We start from the raw sequence: 26239 nt of genomic DNA, 5'->3' as shown, positions 1-26239 counted from the left end.
ATCTTAATCAATGCAAATTCCTGCATAAATTATTTATTTTGTCTTTCCTCCTTCTCTCTCTTTATTCATAAATTACTTAAAATAACATTATAATTGGCATGTATGCCTAACAATATCAATATTCTATGACTTCTCTTAATGGAGTTAGGGAAAAAACACTTCTGTGCCAGTGTATTTGTATCCTCTGGTGCCTTCCGGTGAAAGCAACCATGGTCACAATCAGTTAACTGCATTCTTTCCAGTTATTCCAAGGTCATGTTATATGAACATTAAGATCCATGCTCCCAAAAGAAGTATAAACCTGTTGTAATTACTGAAAACTGGTTTAAGTCGCATTTATTGTTGTTATCTGCATTCCAACTCATGGTGAACCATCTCCAAGACTTCCTCTCCTCCACTGCTCTGCTTAGGTCCTGCAAGTTCATCCTCATGACCTCTAGACCTTACTCTAGAGCAAGTTAGTTAGAAAAAGAATCCAATTCTATAGCCAATTATTTGAGAGCAAGTCTCCCCTAAACTCAGTGTGACACACTTCTGAATAGTTGTTGAGAACATTTCACTGTGTCCCACTGAAATCAACAGGACTTGAATTAACTGTGTGGTGTTTAATTAGCCGCCTTCCCCAATAGAATGCTTCCTTATAATGTCATAGCACTGCACAATCCATAACAATCTGCTCTGAGGATGATATGGAGGGGGGGGGGAGAATTACAGGGTGTAAGAGGAGAAAGTCCTGTTGCACAAGCAGAAGCTCATCATGATGAACTTCATGCAATAATGCAATAGATTCAATAAGCACTTAGTCACAACTATTTTTGTGGCATTGAAGTCCAAGGCTTCCAATAGCTTCATCCACTGTGCAATATATGCTGCTTTATAAAAAGTTTCCATCAGGAATATGTTGGACCAGATAACTTTTCTTGTAAAGAACTGTACATAGTTGGATATCACAGTTGACAAACTGGCCACAGCTGACAAACTAACAAACTCCCAAATCCCAAAGACTGGAAAAGTTCAATTTTTGAACTACAACCCCCGGAATCTCCTTGTCTCCATGTCTGCTGGCCATGCCAGTTAAGGGATCCTAAGAACTCTAGTCCAAAAATATAACTCTGCAGAACCCTAATAGTAATATTTCAAGAAATCAAGACTAAGATGTTGGTACAGTTGATCTTATGCTTTCTGATGCTTATAGTGATTGCTAATAGGCATGAGGACTTCAACATGGGCAAAAATCTCCTTGACTTGCAAGGGCAACCTTATTCACTTCTGTGGAGGCACAACTCCATAGGCACAAAAAGTGGCTGTCTCCACTAAACTGAATGGTAACACTCACAGAAGTGGGTGAGTGAAAACTGGAGTTTACAGGTAGCACTAGATCTGGGGCTACTGAATACACAGACATTTGCCCTAACATGTTTTTTCTCCCCTCTTTTAATCATAACGTGGCTATTATGTTTCAAGATTCATCAAATGCTTATCTTCCACATGAATAACTAAGAAAGAAATATTAAATATTTAAATGTTTCATTTATAAAGACAATAATATTTTAAAAGCTATCATGAAATCAAGCTGCTATATTTAATACATTTGTGTGTGTGATTCTGTCCAGCAGTTCATTTATATATAACTGCCCTGAGTAGATGCTAAATGCTGCTTAGCAAAATGGCCTTTAGGAATACCTTCATAAAGCTACTCAAAGTAATACAATAATTTCAGGTATATTTACTTTGTGTTAAAAACTAGAAGAAATTAGGGTCCACTCTTTAATAATTCATACACACATTTCTACTGCATACATAATAAAACCAGGAATGATACTGAGAAGACTTAACTGTGCTTGTTGGAATGTTATGGGATTACTGAGATCTTTGCTGAAAGGCATGATTTTTAACAGTGAAACAATTCTCATGTTGTAGACTATAAAAGACTATTGGTTTAAATTGTGTTCACATCTTTGTTTTTAACTGCTCACAAAACCACAAAGAATGGCAGTTAAAAAGAGATCATCATAGTTAGGACCTAGAGATCTCAGTCATTATTCTCTGGTCCGTTCTAACATGGTGCAAATATGTAAACGTATTCCCTTGAAAAAGGTTTTTGCTTTGAGTAGCCTTACATTCCTTAACTTAGTCCTAGCAATCATCAAGCTATTGCATGCCCCATCCATGGACAAAAAATAAAATAAAAAATGTTTTCTCAGAATGATGTAGCTTAATAGGTACACTTCAAGCACATCTTTACCTAGAGCTTCCTTTAAATTATATTAATTTAAAATATCTATTGGATGATTTTTCTGTTTTTTAAAAATAACCAAAACAAATTAATGGGTTGGTTTTATGAAATTGACTCTACAGTAAGTAAAAAAGATTTATCACAGTTTTGGTAACTTGCATGAGTTCATACTGAAACAAAACCCTTCACATGTTCTTGATGAATTGGACATAGTTGTGCTCTAGGTACATTCACTGGTATGATCTGAAGCAGTAGACACCATAGAGCTTGTGCTTTTTATCTGGAAAGCCCACAAAGCGCACTGCTGCTTCAGTAGGACTGCAGCGTTTTCTTGGCCTGGAGATCGGGTACCGGACACTGCCATCAGCCAGCCAGCCAGCATCACAGCGATCATATCCTAGGAGTTTCCAGGCTGCAAACATTTGGCCTACTTTAGCAATCTGTGCACCGTCTTTGAGGCAGGCTTGCACTGCTTCATCGTAGGTCAGTTTGGTTGGGTGAATTAGGTAGTAAAAACGGCCTAAAACAGGAAGAGAAAAATGGGCATGAAAAGATGGCTAAGGCAAAACTAAAATGCATCACCCCTTGATTTATTAAAGGACTCATAGCTGTACAATTTTCAAACTAAACGTTCAGCTATCTCTCTTTTTTAATTAATATAGTCTTGTCAGCTTCTGTTAACTGTCTCTGTATAACCATTTGGACTCAGATATTCCCTAAAATCAGAGATGTCATAAAAAGCTACATTGTTTCTGTAAAAGCTAATATGAATTATGACTCATAATAATAGAATCATAGAATCATAGTTGGAAGAGACTGCAAGGGCCATCCAGTCCAACCCCCTGCCATGCAGGAAATCTAAATCAAAGCATCCCTGACAAATGGCCATCCAGCCTCTGCTTAAAGACCTCCAAGGAGGGAGATTCCACTACATTCCGAGGGAGTGTGTTCCACTGTCAAACAGTCCTTACTGTCAGGATGTTCCTCCTAATGTTGAAGTGGGATCTCTTTTCCTGTAGCTATGTGGGGGTTGTATTTAAATAAAAACCACAAGTCTCTATTCATATGAAGTGATGGGACAGTGTACAGAGATCAAGAACAATTGTAATATGCCATGCAAATATTAACTGCTGTTAATTAAGTATTGCTGTTTTATCTGATTTACTGTACACCCCCTTGGTACTGTACATCCCCTTGTGAAATGGTGGTTTAAAGTAGTCCAAATAAATAAATATTATACGCACAAATTGCACAAACCAGTTTTTCCTCTCCTTTTGCCACTCCATGCTGTGTTTGCTCAGTAACTTCAATGATCTAAATGTTACTATACATATCCTCATTTCAAACCTTGCTGGAGCCTGTGCTATCCTGCCCCTGGTGCTCATCTGAGTCAATCCCTGGGTTGATGCAGGGACCGGTGGGTGTTCACACAACCATCCCTGCTCCTACCCAGGACCCACAGCTGCTCCTTACCTTCCCAGGGCACCTGGATGCACCATGTGGCCATGTGCTCTGTTTCTGCATCAGGTGGATTGACTGGGGGGATTCTCAGATGGATCACCCATCTGAGGAGGTGAAAGGTAAGGAGCAAAACTCTATTTTACTACATTGTAAAGGCTCGTTATGAGCCCAATCCTGTCACAGGTGTCTTGGCCTGCATTGTTTGAACTAGATGATGCAAGACCAGGGGAGAGCCAGGCCATTTGGCCCATGTGGACAACCCCTGACTCTGATAGCAAGAAAATTATCTCCTTGTCTGATTTTTGCACTTTTTTCAGGTCTACTATTTGCTATTTTGATTTGACACAGACTCTAAGAACATCTATATTGATTATCATACGTAGTGTCATGACTGTACAGGTTGAGAAGAAGGAAAGCTGTTACAGTTGTGGACATATGATTATGGTATGTTGTGCTCAAGAGAACATTGGATATTAGCTCACATCTATCTTGTCAGGTAGCTGAACCTCATGGTGGGCAGGTGAGTATGTATAAACACAGAAAATTGCAAATATCCAGTCAGTGGATGGTAGCTGGTGATTCCCATGTCAGGTGACAGCAAATCCACTCCTGATTTTTGTATGAACTTTAAGGGGTGATCCAGAGTGATGAATCCACTTTTGGAATAAGTTTCAGCACTTTGGATAGCTGCTTTAAGTTTGGATAAAAACCAAGAGCATACTCAAAACTCCACTGGCATGGCAGCCATCACCTTTCACTATGTCCAATGTCAATTTCTTCAATTATATAATACATATGTAGGCATATAACAAGTGTACATGGGTATGGGGTATGAAAGAGTCAACAACTCATGAGGTGATATTAATTTTCATTAATGTAAGTCAAAAGCATAGCTTGATAAAATTATTTCAGGAGTACAAATGCCAGAACCCACAGCAATCGTGGCTGGAGTAAATACTGGATGAGGTGTTATGGGAGCTGCAATACAAAATGCCAGTTTCCATGCTGCAGAAATTGGCTAGCCCTGTTTTATTCCATGGTGTTTATTTATTTCCTTTCCACAAATTACAGAAAAATGCTTAAGTGGCATAAAATGTGTATGTATCAGTTTAATCAGCCCGCTTTGCAAGAATCAAGCTGGATCAGGATCTGATAAACATTTGCTCAGTGTTTTGGAAATATAGTACAAACTCAGGATTGTCCAAAGCAAAAGAAATGTTTACTTTTTGCATGTTTTAAAGCAAATAAATTTTGTTGTGAATAATGCCCCAAGCATGTATAAGCAAAGAATGGGAGTATCTCTTAGTCTGTGGGCTGGCGGCCAAACATCTGCTCTGTAACATGCATTCAACTTAAGACACATGTGAGAGACCCACAACTGAGTTTTCATATTTAAGAAGAAAGTCTGTTGCCAAAAAGGAGTAGTTTGCTGAACAATGGTCCTGGCCCTCCCTTTTGTACAGGGTAGTCATTTGCAGGCATTAGAGCACGTCAGTTTGTCGAATGATGACTGTGCTATTATTGCATTCTAATACTGAGAAAGAAAGAAAGAAAAAAGCCATTTCCCATCCTTTTGTACCCCACCCTTTCTTGTTAAAGTGAAACTTTCTGCTCAGGCTCTAAAGGTCATACTTTTCCCACCCTTGTATTAGCCCCAAGATTAGGCATGAAGCAATTCAGAATTATGTTTCTTGCTATCTTTCTCTGTTATCTAATGTGCTGAGGCTGCTTTATACCTGCCCCTTCTTTTAATTACGTTTTGTTTTATTTTAATTTTGTTTTACTTTGAATTTTGATTTTAAAATCTGGTAACAGCTTCCTGGAAGATGATTATTTTGGCCTAAGGATTTTTTTTTTTTAAAAAAAACAAACAAACCCTAGCTGGAATTCATTTTAATCTGGTTTTCATTTTTTAAATTGTTTAATCTTGTTTTAACTTTTGTACCATGTGAATTTTTAACAATGTGTTTTTTTAACTTGTTGTAAGCCATTGATTTCTGAAATGGGAAAAATATGGGATAGAAATTATAACAACAACAACTTTCATGATTGTTTTGTATTCACAATCCTTACCTATTCTCTAGTTTAGGGCATACATTTAGGGATCATGAAAGTCCCTCAATCCCCACTTACCAGGCAGCAGCCATTGTGATCGAAGGTGGTCTGCTTCCCTATCACTGGAAAGCAGAAGACTGATGTTTTCAGACCTCCTTACATGAAAAATCTCCAGTACAAAGGGGAATAGCAAAAGGGACCTACTTTTGCCTTTTCCATCAGAGATCACTCATGGAAGGGTTGGGAATATCAGCGAGCTGCTTCCAGATCAACAGGCTCCAATTGATCACAGTGGCTGTTGCCCAGTAAGTGGAAATGGATGTGTATGTCAGCCTGAGAGTCCTGTGTAGCTACTTAAATATGGTGTTTATGCAGCCATAACTTTTTGTTGTTGTTGTTGTGTGCCTTCAAATCATTTCTGATTTATGGTCACCCTAAGGCGAACCTATTATGTTTTTTTTCTTGACATGTTTCTTCAGAGGGGGTTTGCCATTGCCATCCTCTGAGTCTGAGAGAATGATTTGTTCAAGGCACCCAGTGGGTTTTCATGGGGTTTTTCATGGGCTTTCCATTATGGAAATGTTTCTTCAGAGGAGGGTTGTCATTGCCATCCTCTGAATCTGAGAGAGTGTGACTTGTCCAAGGCAGAGCCAGGATTAGAACTGTGGTCTCTAGAGTCATAGTCCAACCCACAAAGCACTATGCCATGCTGGCACCCATAACTACCTAAGTGAATTCTGGCCAGATATGTTAACTTAAAATGCTAGGGATTTAAGCTGAGGCCTTCTCCACACAAAGTGCATACTTTACATTTACTTATGATCAGATCTATCAAAAGTTACTTTGTTGGATCACAACTCCAGATTGGTTTCTGTAGTCTAATCCAACCTCCCCACCTCAACCCCACAAGTCCAGTTATGATTCCTCTTGAAATAAATAAATATCTGAGGGTCGTGCTGTTCCTTCCCTAAAACACCTAGTTTAAAAAGAGTTAGTCAGAGTTCCTTACCATTAAACTTGGATGTAAAACAGAAGACATCATATCTGCTTAGGTCCTTATTTGAGAAGCCATAGTTCCTGATTCCAGGCACTGTGTTCTTCCCACCACAAGGTTCCCTGGGATTGGTGATGGGATATTGTACCGATCCATCACTGAGCCAGCCTGCATTGCACCAGTCCAGGCCTAATCGCCATGCTTCATATAACTGGTCAAAGGAAGCTATAACTGCATCTTGATCAAGGCAGGCTTGTTGAGCTTCATGGAAGTTTAAGTTGTAGCGACCCAGTCGTGGAAAGTAAGGAAATACAATGCCTAAAAGAGAAAATACAAGGGTGGGACGGGATGTAAACGTCTATTGATTATCTAAAAAATACAAAGATTCCTGTCTGAAAGCTGTTCTAAGTTTTAAGAGAGAGAGAGAGAGAGAGAGAGACAGAGAGGGAGGGAGAGGCCACATAAGAAATATTTCACCAGAAAATGTGTTCACAACTTAGTATCTGAACTGATTCAGTGTCAGTCACTTACAGATTAGAGAACAAAGGCCGGTTTGGTTTGTACAAGAAACAGAGATACATAGCTTTTGAAACACTGAATTCCTACTGTAAGATCTAATGAAGGTTGTTTCCTACGTTTCCTTCACAAAACGGAAGGAGGGAAGGCTATGAATGAAAGCAATGAACAAATACTAAAGGAGCAGGCTTCATCTCACTACCACCTCCCATTCATTAGCAGGCCTCAGATACTGTTGGGAATCCCAGATTCCCAACAATATCTGTCCCCAGATTTCCTGACCATCAGCCATACTGGCCAGGGATTTTGAGAATTGTAGTTAATTAGCACTCACAGAGGGGGGGGGGGGGGAAACATACTAGAAAGTGACTGCCTTCACACTACGATTTGGTTATGCACCACAGACTATTATGAATCACACGAGCTTCCCTAAAACATATCCAGTATTATTGACATCAAAAGTTAGAACAACAAAACAGGGGTGAAGCAGATGGACATGAAGGAGTGGCCAGAGGCCGCTTCAGCCCTGGTTGGGCCAGGATGACTGTAACCGGACGCCTTGCTCCCAAAGAGGTCCAGCTTTGCAGTCCCCAGCCATGCTGGCCAGACCCTTTTTAGGCCAGCTTTTCATGGCTTGGTGCAGCCTCACCATGGGGCGGTCATCTGAATGCCACACCTGCGAAGCTGCCAGAAGCTGCTTTATTTGGTGCGTCTACTTCATGCCACAGCTTGCAGAGCTTAAAGACATAGAATAAGTAGATATTGCCCCCCAAAAAAACAAACAAACAAACAAAAACCAAAAAAGCTAAATTAAACTAAACTAGACTAAACTAAAAGGCATGCTCAACTTTTGGGGTATGTCTCCTAATTCCTTTTTTTTTTTTAATTGAATTTTGTGTGTGTGTGTGTGTGTGTGTGTGAATTAGGTGCAACAGGCATTGTTATTCTTTTTGCATGAAAATTTTTATCTGATTAGAGTGTTTTGTATATGCTTTTCATGTTTTAGCCCTTTGCATTTTACATTTAGCTTTGTGTGTCCAGTATTTTATTTCACCAAGGTAAGGAGCAATCTAAATGTAAAGTCGAAGGCTTTCATGGCCGGCATCCATAGTTCATGGCCGGCATCCATACTGAGGCTGGCCATCAGCACAGAACATACACATGCAAATCACTCCTGCATTCCCAGGCTCACACAGTATATATACACCCAACATTTTCCAGGCAGAGCATTCTCTGAAGATGTCAGCCACAGATGCTGGCGAAACATCAGGAAGAAACTTTTCTGGAACATGGCCACATAGCCCGAAAAACCCACAAAAAACTAAGGAGCGATCCTTGAAAATGTGCAGATTTCTGAAGCAAGGAAGGTCTTTACCACACAAGCAACATTCTTGCAGTGTTGTGCTAGGAAAAAAAGGAACATAGGTGCCAAGATGTCATCATATGTCGGATACATCATGGAAAGCACAACTCATTGGAAAAAACAATAATATTAGGAAAGGTGGAGGGAACTAGAAAGAGAGGATGGATGAGTTTACAGGAACTAAGCAGAACAGTGAAGGACAGGGAATCTTATCCCTGTCTTATCCACAGGGTCGCCATCAGTTGGGATCGACACAAGAGCAGTTGACAAAAATAAATATGTCTTTTAAAAATGCTTTTAACTTGCATAATTTTTATTGTTTTACTTGTGTTTTTAAAACAAGAGTTTGATTTAGTTGTTTGAACTTTTGCACTAAAAGCTTTTTAGTTGTTTTCTGTTTGTAAAAGGTTACATTGCTACCTTGGATCCCATTCTGGAAGAAAGGAAGGATATATATAAATATATATATATATATATATATATATATATATATATATCTGGTCACTCATTATTTTGACCAAGAGCTGCTATTCGCCGATGACCAGTTAAAGATAAGCTATTCTGTATTGCTTTTCCACACAAATGATTGCTGACAGTTAAGTAATGCTAACTACAACTGGAGAGCAACATCAAACACCTGGTTTTCAATGCAGAATGAATACGGGCCTACAAAGCCAAAGACTTAGCTCATACATATTCATGTGCCCTATCCAAAGCCATGCCAAGATTTGAACACTGATGTTCAGTTTTGGAAAATCCGGCTAACACAATGGGTTATTTCATGTAATTCTATCTTTATTCCTTTGGAGACTGAAGTTGCCAGCTGCATGCTCTGACATCTATTTATGCTTCTCAGCATACTGGCAGAAGATTGCATAGAGACAAAGATGAGTTTTTGTTACTCATGTTGAATAATTAGGTGAACATCTTTCCCCAAACAGGTCTGAAAACATTTTTCCATATTGATTTCTGTCTTGCAGGGGCATGCGATTTGGTGGAATCCATATGGATTGGACAACACAGTTTTCCAATGACTAATTTTACTTTTACAATAATCAAGGCCTGGTACAGACCACCCAAAAGGGCAGTCTGTCGGCGCCTTGTTTTGCTCCACGAGGAAGCTGCAGTGGACAAAGCGCGCAGCTTCCTCACAGAGCAAAAAGAACATGCAAAAAGCAGGTTCTTTTTGTGGTGCGATACTGGTGCCGCAGTGCGCCAATGGCGCACTCATGATGTCATTATAGCTAAGCGTCCATCACGTCAAAATGGCAACACCCATCTGTACAGGGTGCCACCATTTTGACTTACGGAATACGTGCTAAGGTTGCGGGGTGTCTGTAAGTGACGCCCCGAGGCAACCCTAGCACGTCATCAAGACGTGCCACAAGGCCCGTCTGTACTGGGCTCAAGTTTCAGATTCTAATTGTGATTTTTGTAAAGAGCACTTGAGTGTGATGTTAACACTGTAGTCAATTATTAAGTATAAGAGCAACCACATTGTATTTACAGTGGGACTTAAATTTCCTGTACCATAGGTCCGTGTGGAAAAAAGTTTCAGCCAGAGTAAAGAAATTGGCTTCCTTCAGTACTAATCTAAATAAAAAAATCAGACTCATGACAGCCAGAGTCAACATGGGATACAGAAGAACTTGCTATACACTCTACCATAGTGGAACCATCTTAACCTGGCACAGATATTTGCCCTGACAAGCATTTTCCAACTGATGTCACCTTAATTTTGACAAAGAAAATTAACACATTTCTTCAGAATGTATCATTGTTTCCTGATGTAGATTATCCTTAACCTATGGCCAGGAAATGAGGTTAGGAGCACAGGAAGCTGTCTTACATTAAGTCAAACCATTGGGTGATTAGAGATGGAATGAATATTGGAAAAGTCTAATCCTTGATGTGAATGGATAATAAATCCTGTAGCAAAAAATGATTAACTGCAGTGTATTTTTTGTCTCCCAGAAAAAGCAAAAAGACCACTGCTTTTTCCCTTCATTCTTTGTGTGTGTGTGTGTGTGTGTGTGTGTGTGTGTGTGCAAAAACATGTATTTTGTGGAAAGATATTCTGCATAAAATGTTTTGGCAAAAAACTGTTACATTTTGTACAAAAAATGTCCTGAAATGCAAAAATATATTGGAAAATTCACAAACACTACTGCAATCTCACTTATGAGGGAGAGAAAACTTTTGAAAATTTTCATTTGCATACATGAATTTAAAATGTACATGAATAATTATATCCCTATGGATGACTTGTCTCAGGCCCAAAACAAACTATGCACTTAGCACATAAATAGAAGCATACCTCCTTTAAGAGATAAACATTGCTTGAGAGAAGAGTTTGCTCCACTGCAAATGCTGTTTTTTGTGATCAGTTATCCATCAGTAAGTAAATGTGAGCTTCTGTTTCAAACCTGTTTTCTAAGACCCTGAGCTTTTAAAGACTTCATGGCTGTAGGAAAAATGTTGTAGCAGATATTTATATTAACGTGTCATTTGACACTCAAAATACACCAACTATAGCTCTCCAAGTTTTCTTATCTTACCAAGAAATGCTACTGTTTGAACCTGGGACACTGAATTCAAAGTGTATGCTTTGCTCTACTCAGCTATAGCCCTTTCTCATTCTCTGATATTATGCCAGGTCTCAAAGGCTTTTGTTGTTGTGTGCCTTTAAGTAATTTCTTGATGCTAAGGTGAACCTATTATTTGGTGTTCTTGGCATGTTTCTTCAGAGGAGGTTTGCCATTGCCATCCTCTGAGGCTGAAACTGTGGCCTGTTACAGACTGCCAAAATAAAGCTGCTTCGGGTCTCTTTGAAAGTATGCTATTTAAATGATGCATGGGTCTTAAGAGTCCGGTGGTCGCGCCAAAGCCACACTCCATTCCCAAGCACTGGAGTGCAGCTTTGGTGCAGCTTCCGGATTCTTAGGATGCATGCATCATTTAAACAGCATACCTCCAAAGAGACCCGAAGCAGCTTTATTTTGGCAGTCTGTAACAGGCCTGTGTGACTTGCTCAAAGTCACCCAGTGGGTTTCCATGGCTGAGCCGAAATTTGAACCCTAGTCTCTAGAGTCAAACCACTACACCACACCACAACCTTTCTATGTGGGGATGCCCTTGAAAAGTATTTCAATGCTGCAGCTAGTGCAAACTGCAGCAGCCAGATTGGTGTCAGGTGTGTGTATAGGAGAACATATACACGTGTCCTGTAAGAAGTCTGCTGGCTTCCAATTTGCTTCAGAGCTCAATTCGAGATATTGGTGTCGACCTATAAAGCCTTCCCATATGAACTTGTCAGAAAGCTGAGGAGGAGGCACTGTTGTGTGTTACAACACAATATGAAGTTAGATTGGTGAGTAAATGTAACAGAGTTTTCTCTGTAGCAATGCCTCAACTGTGGAACTTCTTACTCAAGGAGGTTAGGCTGGCCCCATTGCTTTTAAGCTTCCAGCAGGCTGACAAAACGGTGCTGTTCCACATGGTATTCAGTATCTGAAATGCTGTTTTAACTGTTTGAAAACTGGATTCTAGGATTGTTTTTAGACTGCTTTGGATTATTTTAATTAGCTTTTATCTGATCATTCTCTGAGGAGCCCTTATGGGCTGGGAAGTGATACAGAAATACTATAAACAAACAAAACAAACAAAGATTAATATATGGTTTGGCTTAGCAACACACACATTGTTCTGAAAAGTGAGCTCACTTAGGAATGATCAGTTATTGTGTCCAATTTAGAGCCATTTCTGAAAATAAATGGTTTTGTCAATCTGACAAAAAACATTTTTTTCAGTCCAGTATCTAGAGAAAACTGAATATTTATTCACACCTTTGTTCCTGGTTATATTAACTCCATCTACCAAATGAAAGCCTGTATCACATACGTTTGAATGTTCTCAAAGAAATGTGGCAATATGTTTTGAAGGGATAGTTTTGCATTTTGTAAAAATCTTCATAAGCATGATGAACACACAGTGAAAAGATTTGGGGAAGCATGACCTAACTGGTGTGTTTTTTCTTTCTTTCTGTACTACCCTGGCTATACTTAGATTTTTTTTTAATGACCATATTTTTCATTTTAAATATTATTTAAAAAATATTTTACAACATTAACAGTAAATTATATAGCTAATGTCTCTTTTCTGTAACCTACTTTAAATACTCTTACGATTTCTTTTTATAAATGTGCCAAAATATCCTATGAGATAATAGTGATCCTTGTTTCATTGTTAAGTATCAAATCGAAGATTTAAATGGATTCCATATCTGTGCAAAATTACTGCCAATTTTTCAACTGGAAGAATACCCTAGAGCAATCCAGCCAGAGCTGCAGAGTTAATTCTTTGGCATTTTCTCAGGATCTTGCTATTTTGGCCTTAGCAGCTCAAATGAGAATTGACATTAGATCTTTATGTGGCACTTCATTTTTCCCATTCAAAAACTGTCCATTTTAATAAAGATTATGAGACAATGACATTTGCTCTATCATATGTTTAGAATTTTGTTCTAAACAGTTTAGAACTTTATTCCAAAAATCCATAACTTTAGGGTAAAAGGCCGCATATGTTTCAAGAATCATACACTCCAACACTGTGTCCAACATTTTTATGAGATTACATTATTACATTTCTGTAATTTTATTGCTGTTAAATGCTACCTCTGGACTTGATTTAATTATTAGAGTAAAAGTTGATTCATATGCTAGGGTAGCCCAAATTTTCTCCAGTTTTTTGCGGGAGGTGGGCATTTTTATCTCAAACATTACCAATTTGTCTCTTTTCCAAGTATAAACAAAGTAAAAAAAAGTAGTGAGCAATATATGCAGAACACAAAATAGGATTAAGCAGGGGGGCATAAAACCATTAAAGTGTAACAATGTTTTTGTAGTCAAGTGTGTCTTGTAAGCAAAAAGTTAAATCTGTAATTCTTAGCACCGCCATGGTTGTCATATGGCAGATGATCTAATGGGAAGCCAAGCTTTATGCACTAAATTGACCAACTCAGCTTTGACCATGGGTTTCCAGTTTTCCACAATATGTCTCACTATGGAATTCACTGCTATAAATTCATTGATATGGTCACCAATTCACACACCTTTAAAAGAGATTTAGATAGATTGATGGAAGATAAACCTAATAATGACTGCTAGTAGGGAAGGACTAAAGATCTGTTTCTCTTCCTGTAACACTTACATTCTTTCATACACAAGTTCATTCTGCTCTCTTTCTGTAGTAGTTTGGCATTTTCTCAAACAAAAATCATCATGTCTATAGGCCATTTCCAGAGTCAGAGATGGCAGGCCTTTGAAGACCTGTTACTGGATAATAACAGTAGAACACTATTAGCCTGCTTTTCTCTAGGCTTCCCATATGTTTTTAACTCACCACTGTGGGAAACAGGATACTAGACCAGAAAGGCCTTCATACTGATCTAGCATGGCTCTTCTTACTGAGTTCTTTTTCCAGTTCTTTTAATAATTAATAACATGTCTGGTGCAAGCAGCTCAAGGAAACCATTTATAGAATCAAAAAGACTGTTCCCGTGCCAGCATGAAGGAACCACATTCCTTCTACTTTGCAGCCACACACTTCTAATCATAGCCTCAATTTTATTCAATCACAGTCCCACCCAACAGGTGGGTCGTGAGCCATCACAGCAGTATTGTTGCTACTCTGGGGCTGCATCTGCACTGCAAAAATAATCCAGTTTGACACTATTTTTAACTGCCACGGTTCAATGTTATGGAATTCTGGGAACTGCCATTTGTTGTTGCACTAGAATCCTCTGACAGAGAAGGATAAATGTCTTGCCATACAGTTCCCAGAATTCCATAGCATTGAGTCATGGAAGTTAAAGTGGTGTAAAACTGGATAATTTCTGTAGAGTGGACACAGCCTAGGAAAACTGTTATTCAAGCACAGCACCTTAACCCTTTAGTTCCCACTATTCCACATCTATCAGTATTTTTTTTTAAAAAAATCAGAATCAGGAACAATAGCACAAATTGTTCTTGCACTACATATTCCTTGTAAGGTAGACTGTTCTTCTGGTGTTTTTATTGAGGACAAGACTAGCATCTGAAAAATCTCAGGGTCAATTCCTGTCACCTAAATGCAAGGCTGGCAAGACTCCTATCTGAAATCCCATGTGGAATACTGGATTATGGTCCACATAGAATCTACACTAACTATAGGTGGGAAACTGGTTTGGGGTGTCATGTAAACTTTCTCTAACTCCCCTCTACCACAGCTTAGATTACATTTGGGTACAACCAGAGATGGCGATTAAGAATGGTGTGTTAGCTCCCTCTGATGACCCTGCTCAAGACCAGATGGCATAAGAGTGCAATCAGAGAATGTCCACGGGCCAAACAGGACACCCAGCAGACTCACTTGGGGTTGTGAATTGGGCTTTCTCTGATGTACAGATTATTGATTCACATTATCTAATAGTATGATTTGGTACATGGCAAGTTCTTATGTTTTTGTTTCTGTTCAGTTTATTTCATTCTGGTTTTATGTTTGAAGATTAAAGTTACTTGGACATCTGTGCATAGCTGACGTTTCATATATTCTTCCATTTCATTAAAAAATACACTTCTTTTTATAAAATACAAAAATAGCAAGATCAAATCTTCATCTTATTCAGAGTCAAATAAAATATTGCTGCACTATTGATTTATAGTTAGCTTACGCTATACTTACAGAATTGAAAATGAAATGTGTCACACACATGCACTTACGAATAGCTTCCCCCTCCTTTTGTAGTTTCTGTTCCTTAAAAGACATTAGGCAGTGATATCATGGCTAAATGGAACAAGTCACTTCAAGTTCACTTCAGCTTTAGTGAAATAATATGACTTAGGCAGCTAATTCAGAGACTCCAATTCTGTACTTAGTTACCTAGGAATATATCTCATCAAACTCGTTGGGGCTTGCATTTGAATCATATTGAGAATTCCACTCTTACAATGGTAGATATGTTAGGTCTTTAAATAGTAGTGGATGAGAATACACTCATCCCTCCATATTTGCAGCTTTGATATTTTCAGATTTGGTTATTCACAGATTTGATTTATGTGTTCTCTCTAGGAATATCTAGGTCCTCCAGTGCAACTCTATGGTCAACTTTAACTAAAAGTCGCACTGAAAGACCTAGAGATTCCTAGAGAGAATACTCTACTATTAGGCCTTTGTAGCTCCACTAGTGCAGTTCTATGGTCAGTGTCTGTCAGACGTTGGCCACAGAGTTGCCCTGGAGGAACTAGAGATTCCTAGAGAGGTGTCCTCTCAGGTAAAAACATGGTGTGTTTGTTATTTGCATTTTTTCCATATTCACGGGGGTCTTGTCCCCCTAACCCTAGCGAATATGGAGGGACAAGTATACTGTAGCACATGTGAAGTGGCCTAGATTGTTCTGGCATGAGTATTTGTAAGCAATGGCTTACTTCAGATGTCCCTGATAAAGTCATTAATTCCTTATCAAAGCTCTTACAACAATAAATGCTTATCTGTTAATGAAGGGGGCAAAACATCTTTTGAAATTCAAGAGAGGAATGAGATCTGGATGGACTTAAATAAGATTCTCAAGATTAAAAATGACAAATTTCCTTTTTAAAAATAAAGCTATCTTTCTGTGCAACGACAGCCTCAACATTTTCATGTCATACTAAACCATTCTTCCACTGCTCATGTAGCAATCATTCTATTAAGTATTTTCTTTCAAGGCAAGACTGCTTACCTTCTAAATTTAGAGATACAACGGCTGTGTCATCTTCTAGGCCTTCAATAACTTCACATTTATATTTCCCATAATCTTCCAGCATTATATTTGTGATTACAAGAGAAGCATCATTTTCAGTGCTTTTCTTCAAGGATACCCTTCCTTGGTAATTTCCATAGCTCTTTTTGTGGTATCCCATTTCAACATAGACGTCCACTTCCTTGAGGTAATCTGAGGTGAGTTTGGTCCACTTGACCCGAATTTTGTGGATGCCTGAGTCAGATGATGCATGTTCACGGTAAAATTTGCATGGCAGTGTAACATTGCCACCCCGATGTGAAAAGACTTTACTTTGTTCTGCTTCCACAAGAAGGCGAGGTCCATTTTCTGATCACATATTGGGAAGAAAACACATAAATTACTATGGAGCACTGTCCTACATTTCACAGGTAAAAATAGGAACAATCCTGTACACGATTAAGTGGGTGGGTAACAAGTAGGAAACAACAAAAGCAGTGAAGCAGTGAAGTGGTTATCATTAACAACTGATCACAATAGACCTTTGTTATGGATGAGGACATGGAGTTTTATGTCTGCATTTTCATGCATTATTGCAATGACAAATTATGTGAGACAGCAACTTATGGAACTCTTATGCTTATTTGTATTTAAAGTTTAATGAAAGCAATACAATAGTGCTGTTGCCTGAGGTGGAACAACAAATTACATCCACTCACTGAAGTCAAGGTACATAGTATCAAAAACACCCGAGGCAGAAATATAAGCACTTTTTCCTTTCTTTGGAAGTAAAAATACACCAGTAACTAGCACAGCACTCCTGAGACCTAGATTTTAGGCAGCAACAGGTTAGAAGAGGTGAAAGTGGCCTTCTTGTGTCTGGGAAGGGCTCTGGTTTGAGGAGCATCTCCAGCAGTAGCCTCCAGTATGGTCAGTGAAAACTCCATAGACGTGGCTCTATCACTGCTTTTCAACTGGAGCATGCAGGAAATGTTCTGAGGGCAAACTAAATGTTCTGATGACAAGCTAATATCAAAAGAAATAATTATAACTGTATTTTGATTTCTCAATCATCTTTACATGGAATACAGGAACCCTTCGATAGTCTAAGCAGTAGTGTCAGTACTAACTGGCTTCACTCTCATGGAGGTAAGTTGTGCTTAATTAGGGCAGACCATAGGTGATAATACAGCCATATGCTCTACTAACAACTTATGGCCCTGTCCTAATTAGGCACAACTCACCTCCATGAGAATGAAACCAATAAGTAGAACATATATGGTTGTCTACTATCCTTGGTATTTGCATGTAGGTTGGGTTTGAAAAGCAGCAATAGTTTCAATGGCCTTTCATAAATATTGCAGCAAGCCTTAAACATGTTGAGTTTATTTTCCATTTTTGTCTTCAATATATTACTGTTATATTAACAGTAGATTAATGTTATATATATGAAGATCGCTTATGTTTTTGACAGCTGTTGGCCCAAATGAATAGGCAAACAGAACTGTAGACTTAATATTTCAAACAACCATGTAGATCCGTGGTGACATATGAAGCCAGAGATGGCATGTGTAACCATTTTTCAGGTCAAGTGGGGAAGAGGAGGAACAGGTGCCTGTTCCTCCTCTTCCCAGTTGTCCTGGGCCTTCAGCTGTCTCCAGAGAGGGGGGGGGGGGGGGAGAAGTCCTACCCCAAAGTCCCGTCCCACCCCAGAACCAGGTAACATCTGGTGCCGGAATGCCTTTTAGTTTGGGCACTCGGTCCCTAAAAGGTTTGCCATCACGGATGTAGATGGTCTGAACATTCATGTCTTCATTTGTGTGGCCAGGGCTGCTGCCCCATCACTCTCCCTTCCTGCCTCATCTCATAACCCTGCCTTCCCTCATTTATAGCCTACCCAACATGACTTTAGTATTTTTGTATGTTTGTTTCTGGTTTTTGTCACAATTACGGAGCTCTGGAGCCTTGATTTAAGCTTTTTAAAATGATTTTTTGAAACTATGAGATTTCAGATCTCAGAGAGACAATGTGACTGTCAATCATGCTAGTGCCCGAGAATGGCTTATCACACCCAGGGTATTGCATGATTGGCAGTTCATTCACATGTTTCCCCTGGAATCAAAAAGAATGCATCTGGGATGGGGCAGATTCATGCGATCAGCATCACTGATGCCGCTTTCCTCTCAATAAAATCACAGTTTAAAAACTAGGTGTGATAATCTCCATAGTGATTGAGAATACTATGACATGAATGACTGTAACTTTGGTGTCAGTTGTATATCTTTACTCTTTAGGATCTTTTCTAGCTATGATTCTTTCATGGCTGTCACTCCCATTCCTAGTCTTCTTCTTATGTCTTGACTGCAGTCTCCATTCTGGGCAATGTTTGATCCCAGGTACAAGAAATTTTTGACTATTTCAATTGCCTCATTATTTAATTGGAATTTATGTTGGTATTCCATGGTCATTATTTTTGTTTTCTTTATGTTATCATAGAATCAGAAAAAACCATAAGGGCCATCCATTCCAACTAGCTAATAGAGTAAATCTCTTTTCTGGTAACCGTCTGGTCCCTGTTAACCCACATATTTTTCAAAAGTCTGGGCTACAGATATAACTATTTCTTATAATTACAGATAATGAGGAAGTGCATTACCCAACATTCACACACTGCAAAATAATAATAATAATAATAATAATAATAATAATAATAATAACTTACTGAAGCCTGAACATAACTGGAAAAAAAAACAGTATTTTTTTGGCTTTTTTATTATTTATTTAAGGGGGGGGGGAACTCTGACACATATGGCTCACACATGTTCCACCTAGAAGCTGATTCAAACTGATGTTGAAGGAAGTTTCTTCATTGATGACCTGGGACAGGAATCTAAAGCAGATAGACACTCAATGGGTGATCTGTATTCTGTTACAGAGACACAGAGATTGGAGTTAGACAGCCAGATTAGCAAGGAAGCAATAAAAGAGGGCAGGAAAAGGAGTCTTGATGGGAATGAGGGATGAAAGTAGCCTGATTTGTTTGAGGCTTAGATTACAAAGAGTTCAGAGCAGTTTCTAAAAGATAAGAGCATTCCACAATGCTCAATTCATTGTACCAACACATAGCCATGGAAATCTTACATTTCTGGCCATGATGGCAACTTTTCAGGAGAGAAACAGTAAAGTGACACACATTTACATACTACACTTCTTGCAATGAAAATAGTTAGAGCAATGAAACTTTAAAAATGTAGAAATGTATAATTAAAGCCTGACTGGAAAACTGTGCCTGAAGAATCCTGACAAATTAAAGACTGGATTACTGCATCACATTAAAACCATTTCAGTAGACAGTTAATTCTGCATATATAAAAGAGACACTCTGATATGAAAAATCTGCAATCACTTCACAACTTTATATATAGTTTCCCCTGTACTTGTAGATATTTAGTTGGGGAGGGATATGGAGTGAAACACACCCTTCAATAGTATACATATGGAATGCATACTTTTATTTCCATAAGAACTCGCTTAATAGAAGATTTTTTCTTATGACCTTGAATTCCAGGCAAAGAGACCTTCCATATCTTTGGGTCATCTGGATCTAATCTACCTTGGTAGAAATCTATTTCCAGAAGGCACAGAAAATGTTAATAAGTACTAAGGGTAGTATACCTGTCTTCTAACTCTCTATTCAATGCAGTGGCATCAGTAGAGGTGTGTATGGTGTGGACCACACTTTCTGGGTCCTGCATAGCCATAGCTACATGGTAATCAGAAGGTGGTAGGGGGAGGTGGTTGCCTTCTTGGTCCTGCATATCAATGGTCCCACAGGATTTGGAAAACAAAGGGTGGCTGAGAGGGCCAATCACATTTTTATATTTAGCTGCTGCAGCAGCAAGGTGGGGAGAGTGCCCTTTTGGCCCCACCCCAGAAACCCTCTGTCCCTGCACTAGGTGACAAGCTCATTCAAGCATTACTCAAATATACGTTCTATGGAATTTATTTGTAGATAAGTATGCATAAGTCTGATGCCTTGACTTGGTTTAATGAAAACATCTTTACCCCATGAAGCTCTAGGGTAGTGATCTCCAAACTTTGGTCCTCCAGATGTTTTGGACTTCATCTCCCATAATTCCTGACTGCTAGCCAAACTGGTTGGGGCTTCTGGGCATTGAAGTCCAAAATACCTGGAGGACCAAAGATTGGGAACCATGTAGGGATATAGTTCTGTGAATAGGCTGAGAATTTTTAGCAGAAAAGTCTCTACACTCTCTTCAAATCAAAATTGCCAGAATTCTTTGGTAGATGTCATGATAATCAAACTGATGTTAGATATTCACATTTACATTTACAGTGGAGATGTCTTTTATTATGATTGTTTGATGCATATAAATATGTAAAGTAAAATAAAATATATTCGTAGATATTTTTAATTTTGATTTCAGAGAGACAGCAACCATAGCAGAATTTGTGCATTAATATTTTTGCAAGCCAAATTGGGTATTTCAATGATTTTATTGCTCTCTTTAGAATTCTGAAATAGTGTGTATTCTCCAAAACACAAAGTTGCATTATGGAGATGCACATAGTGCCGGAATATTTTAAATTCATAGGAAATAAATTTATAATCTTTGAATCTGAGACATTTTTGTCCAACAGACAAAAATAAATATAAAAATAAATTTATTGTTTTCTAATCTTTTTAAAAAAATAATTATAAGCCTGTTGCTAAAATATCCAGCTACAACTTCCATAACAATGTAAAATGCACTTGGGATTGATCAGTGATATTTGTTACATATTATAGAATCATAGAATTGGAAGAGACCACAAGGGTCATCCAGTCCAACTTCCTGCCATGCAGGAAATCACAATCAAAGCATCCCCAACAGATGGCCATTCAGCCTCTCTTAAAAGACCTCTAAGGAAGGAGACTCCACTACACTCTGAGGGAGTTTGTTTCACCGTCGAACAGCCCTTACTGTCAGGAAGTTCCTCCTAATGTTCAGGTGGAATCTCTTTTCCTGGAGCTTGCATCCATTGCTCCGGGTCCTAGTCTCTGTAGCAACAGAAAACAAGATGGCTCCCTCCTCAATATGACATCCCTTCAAATATTTAAACAGGGCTATCATATCACTTTTTAACCTTCTCTTTTCCAGGCTAAACATCCCCAGCTCCCTGAGTCTTTCCTCATAGGACATGGTTTCCAGGCCCTTCACCATTTTAGTTGCCCTCCTTTGGCCACACTCTAGTTTCTCAATGTCCTTTTTGAATTGTGGTGCCCAGAACTGGACACAATATTCCAGATGGGGCCTGACCAAAGCAGAATAGAGGGACACTATTACTTCTCTTGATCTAGACACTATACTTTTATTGATGCAGCCTAAAATTGCATTGGCCTTTTTAGCTACCACATCGCACTGTTGACTCATGTTCAACTTGTGGTCTATTTAGACTCCTAGATCCCTGTCACATGTAGTCTCCTTCAGCCAGGTGTCCCCCATCCTATATCTGTGCATTTCATTTTTCTGCCCTAAGTGCAGTACCTTTCATTTCTCCCCGTTCAAGTTCATTTTGTTAGCTTTGGCCCAGCTTTCTAGTCTATTCAGGTCATGTTGAATTTTGATCCTGTCCTCTGGGATATTTGCTGCTACTCCTAATTTGGTGTCATCTGCAAATTTGATATGTATGCCCCCAATTCTGTCATCCAAGTCATTGATAAAGATGTTAAATAGCACTGGGCCCAGGACAGAATCCTGTGGGACCCCACTGGTCACTTCTCTCCAGGATGAAATATTTGCTATTTAATATTGTAAGTATTTATTATCATCTACTCTCCAAAGAGGTTCAAAAAGCACAGTTGGTTTACCCCGCGTTCTATTCTGATTTCCATTTTATACTCATAAAAATTTTATGAGGTAGTTTGTAGTGGGACAATGAATGGCCCAACATCACTTAGGCCCGGGACAGACCACCCCAAAAGGGTGGGCTGGCGGCAGCCTGTTTCCCTCTGGAGGGACGCTGCAGCCGCCAAACCGTGCAGTGTCCCTCCGGAGAAAAAAGAACCCGGAAAAATGGGTTCTTTTTATAGTGCACGGAGCATGTCATGGGTGTGCCAATGGTGCACCTGTGACGTAACAGATGCTCAGCAACATGCAGCACCCATTTGGATGGGACGCCGCCATCAGGCCGCCACCATTACATACTAGGGGTCTGGACCGTGTGGTTGCTGTGCGGTCCGGAACACTAGGGTCACCACTGCCACAGCCCTTTCGGCCCATTTGTCTTGGGCCTAAGTGAGTTTTGCTGCTATTTAGAATTTTCAAACAGGTATTCTAGTCATTCGTTAATTTATTCATTTATGTTTATAGACCACAATAGATATTCCCAGTCTTTGACCAGAAGTAGACAAAATGAATTTTTGTTCCTGTGTGCTAACAGGCTAAGATCTGCCAGATTTGATTCCCATGTAAGATTTCTGGGTTTTTTTTTTTTTGGGGGGGGGGTTGGTTTTTTTTTGGGCACAGTACAACGTGTTGGTTATCACCTTTAAAGCCCTACATGGCTTGGGCCCAACCTATCTAAGGGATCGCCTGCTTCCATATAATCTGCCCCGTACACTCAGGTCCTCTGGGAGGAATTTATTACAGCCCTTAAAGACCAGGTTAACAGCGACCTCCCAGAGGACATTCTCTGCAGCCGCTCCCAACTTATGGAATGGCCTGCCAGACGAGATCTGTCAAATCACCCATCTAGAGAGCTTTAAAAAGGCCATTAAGACGGCTCTCTTCCGGCAAGCCTTCCCGGAATAAAATGCTCAGCCACAAATAAGACTTACATTGTTTAATCTTGTTTTAAGGGGCATTATGTATATAGGGATGTATTTTAACCTGTTGTACGCCGCTTTGATTGCCTGGCAAAAAGCGGGATAGAAATAAAAAAATTATTTATTTAATTTTATTGTTGTTTTTTTTTAATGGTCATGGGGTTATTTAAGTCAATCTATCCCTTTTTGAAGCCTCTTTTGGGGAGCCGTCCTCATTTTCATTTGGGGAATATAGGAATGTGTGGGACAGAAAAAGACTTGTGAGTTGTTTGCATGCCACAGATTGTACTTGTTATTTCCTGAAATGGCCCAGTAAGGCTTATTAACAGGGTGAAAACTGTTCCCCATATCCCCCAGGAGGGCATTTGGGGGCAGAATTTTTTTTTTAATTTTGTGGGGTAAAGCAGGGGTAAGACTCCCAAGGTCTTCTCAGAGACTAATGTGTCCCCCAGCCTTCTCAAGTTGCCAACCCCTTTAGAATATTGATTCCTGTCTTTTAGCAACACTATTAAGTTTAGACAAGCCAGTACTGCTGACCCTAGAAAAAATTCCCAATGGTGTGACCAGCCTTCCACAAGTTTCAAAAGCAGCATAAGGCCTGGAAAAACACATCACATGTAATGTATACAGTAGATAAGTCTTCTGTTTCCATCTTTTTTCCAGAAGCAAGTAGGCTAGAAGAAATGTTCCTTATCCTGTCTTCTTAATTAACTGAGAAGAAATAACACCTCATTTCACCTTGATCTGGAATAACCCCATTCACTATGATTTTGTCTTAATTTCTAAGCAGGAATGAATGAATGAATGAATGAATGGATGAATGAATGAATGAGTGTGTGTGTGTGTGTGTGTTTGTGTGTTTGTATGTGCTTGTGTGTGCCTTTAACGGTGAATATTTGTGGTTACTATTTAATGTGTAACATTTAATGACATCACCAGAAGTTGTCCTGAGCACTCAGTTTTTGGCGTGGAAACCTCAGGGCCTGGGATGATCCTGTTCCGGCAACACTACCCCCACCTCTTTGGTGTAGCAAAACTGCCTTCTAAGATCAACATTGATACTTCTTCCCAGCTTTAGCATTATGTACAATAACTAATTCTGAGTGAAATGAGACCAACAAATCTCCTAAACTCACTTTCAGACTTTAGGTGTTTAACACACTTCTATGCATGTTTCTAATAGAAACCTACTATAATTTAATTGACTTCACTTCAAGGTAAGTGGTTGTAATTGCAGCTTTAGTTATCATTCTCGAAAGTCCATGAAGGAGCATGTCTAGCTTGATTTTAATATATGTGTAAATGGTCCTTATATAATGCTGAACCTAGGTAGAGGTATGTGGAGAGAACATGTGGCTTATTTGGTACAGATGAGTGGAGGCCACATATAATCTTCCAGTTTGCTACTGATGTCTAAACTCCCAGTTATTTATACATGTCCCCTGGCTCAAAGAATTAGCTGAACAGTGCGAAACATCTAAAAAAGAAAGATTCAAATTCTCCTTCTGGGAACTATTTCAAGAAAAGATGAGATGATAATTTGTTCGGCTGTATTATGTAGAGTCTATTAACCAAAGACGGAGTGATTCAGATACAAGATATACTTATTTCGGAAAAGGTTAATGAATGTTGTAAGTGAAAAGCTTAGAACTGTTTTGAACTACACAACCCAGAGCAAATTTTAAATGACAGTCCCAGTAACTTTTTCAGGCTCTGGTTAAATAAGACAAATGACTCAATCTGCTAATGATTTTGCTACAGATGGTGAATATATGGTATTCAGTCATTTGCCTTAACCATAGAACACATATGGACTGGTTGCAAGATGTTAATTCTTGTACCTCACCTGAAATGTAAAAATCTCTAAGGTGGACCATATCTATGGTTTTCACTTTTTTCTTTGGCCTTCTTTTCTTCCATAACTGAGAAAATTTTGATATTAATTGCATGGTCATTGACAGCATTTTGTTTTCATTTGGGGCATACACTTGGCTCAATTCATTTTTGTCATAAGAAAGAAAGAAAAATAAAATGTCGCAAAATTCTACACCACATTCTCTAAACATGTCACATACAAAAATAATTTTCTCTACAATATTATCATAGATTAGTGCCAGATGTGGCCTGCGATAAACACTGTCTTATTAGCTGGAGACAGAGAGGCCAGATGGAAGTTTAAATTAAACAGATCTATCTGTAAGAACAACTATGGATGGAATATGATAGAAAAAAAATTACCTTTTCATAGGGTATATATAGGGGGCAAACTGTTAAATTGTTTTAAGTGCTGGGCTATGTTCAACATATATCTTTAAATCTCTTTCTTTAAAGGAAAGTGTATGTATGATTCTCATTTTTTAAATAGTGAAAGATTAATGTGTTCAGGAATAAGATCTTCCCAAGTCAATCTTCTCCAGGGCAAACAGGCTCAGTTCCTTTAACAGGGAATGTGTGAACATTAAGTTTGATATAGAAATTGGAAGGTTAGTATTTTGCACTACAACTCCCAGAGCATCCTGATAATATGGTCATTTTCTATGCTGGCTGGAGGATTTTGGAAGTTACACTCCAAGGAAGTAATATTCTTCCAAGCTCTAGTTTTATACTTTTTTTTTTTTTTGCATTTGAACTGCAAGCCTATCATTGCCTTATTGCTGAAAATGTTGTCACATGAATGCCAGCAGCTGTAAATTTGCTCTTGACTAGGAGCTCTGGAGTGCTAAATTACTACTTGAAGTTTCAGTTCTAGTTTACTGTTTTCTTTTTCTGGGTTGTTTAAACAAGACATTATCAGTGTGTGGTGTTTAGACGGCGCATGCTGTGATGATGCCAGGAAGCCAGCTTGAAGCCACCCGGCTGACCAGATGTAGGCAGCTTCATGACACTCTGAAGGTGTGGCATTTACACACTGCACATCGCCAGAGCACCATGAAGCTGCCATGGGGTGGCAGTGGGGCTGACAAAGCCAGCTTTTCCCTGCTCAAAAAAGTAGCAGATCTTATCCACTCCTTTGTCAGCCAGGTTGGGGC

The 26239-nt window shown here is 39.0% G+C and overlaps 1 protein-coding gene across 2 annotated transcripts in view; it reads right to left on the bottom strand.

Moving 5' to 3' along the window:
* Positions 1 to 2382: 2382 nt before the first annotated feature.
* HAPLN1 (hyaluronan and proteoglycan link protein 1) overlaps positions 2383 to 26239 on the bottom strand; it is a 74042-nt gene continuing 50185 nt past the window's right edge. For both annotated transcript variants that reach the window (XM_089512602.1, XM_089512593.1), the window contains exons 3-5: positions 16382 to 16750; positions 6762 to 7064; positions 2383 to 2756 (exon numbers count right to left, since the gene is read on the bottom strand). In XM_089512602.1, the coding sequence (XP_089368728.1) occupies positions 2467 to 2756; positions 6762 to 7064; positions 16382 to 16750 (962 nt within the window). In that variant the 3' untranslated portion in view covers positions 2383 to 2466. The remainder of the gene's footprint in view (positions 2757 to 6761; positions 7065 to 16381; positions 16751 to 26239) is intronic.

Source organism: Sceloporus occidentalis, unplaced genomic scaffold, assembly GCF_023333645.1.
Source record: "Sceloporus occidentalis isolate IW3139 unplaced genomic scaffold, rSceOcc1.0.p SCAF_1, whole genome shotgun sequence".
NCBI classification, from domain to species: domain Eukaryota; kingdom Metazoa; phylum Chordata; class Lepidosauria; order Squamata; family Phrynosomatidae; genus Sceloporus; species Sceloporus occidentalis.
The sequence above is the reverse complement of the archived record's forward strand: the minus strand, read 5'-3'. Positions and strand labels throughout refer to the sequence as shown.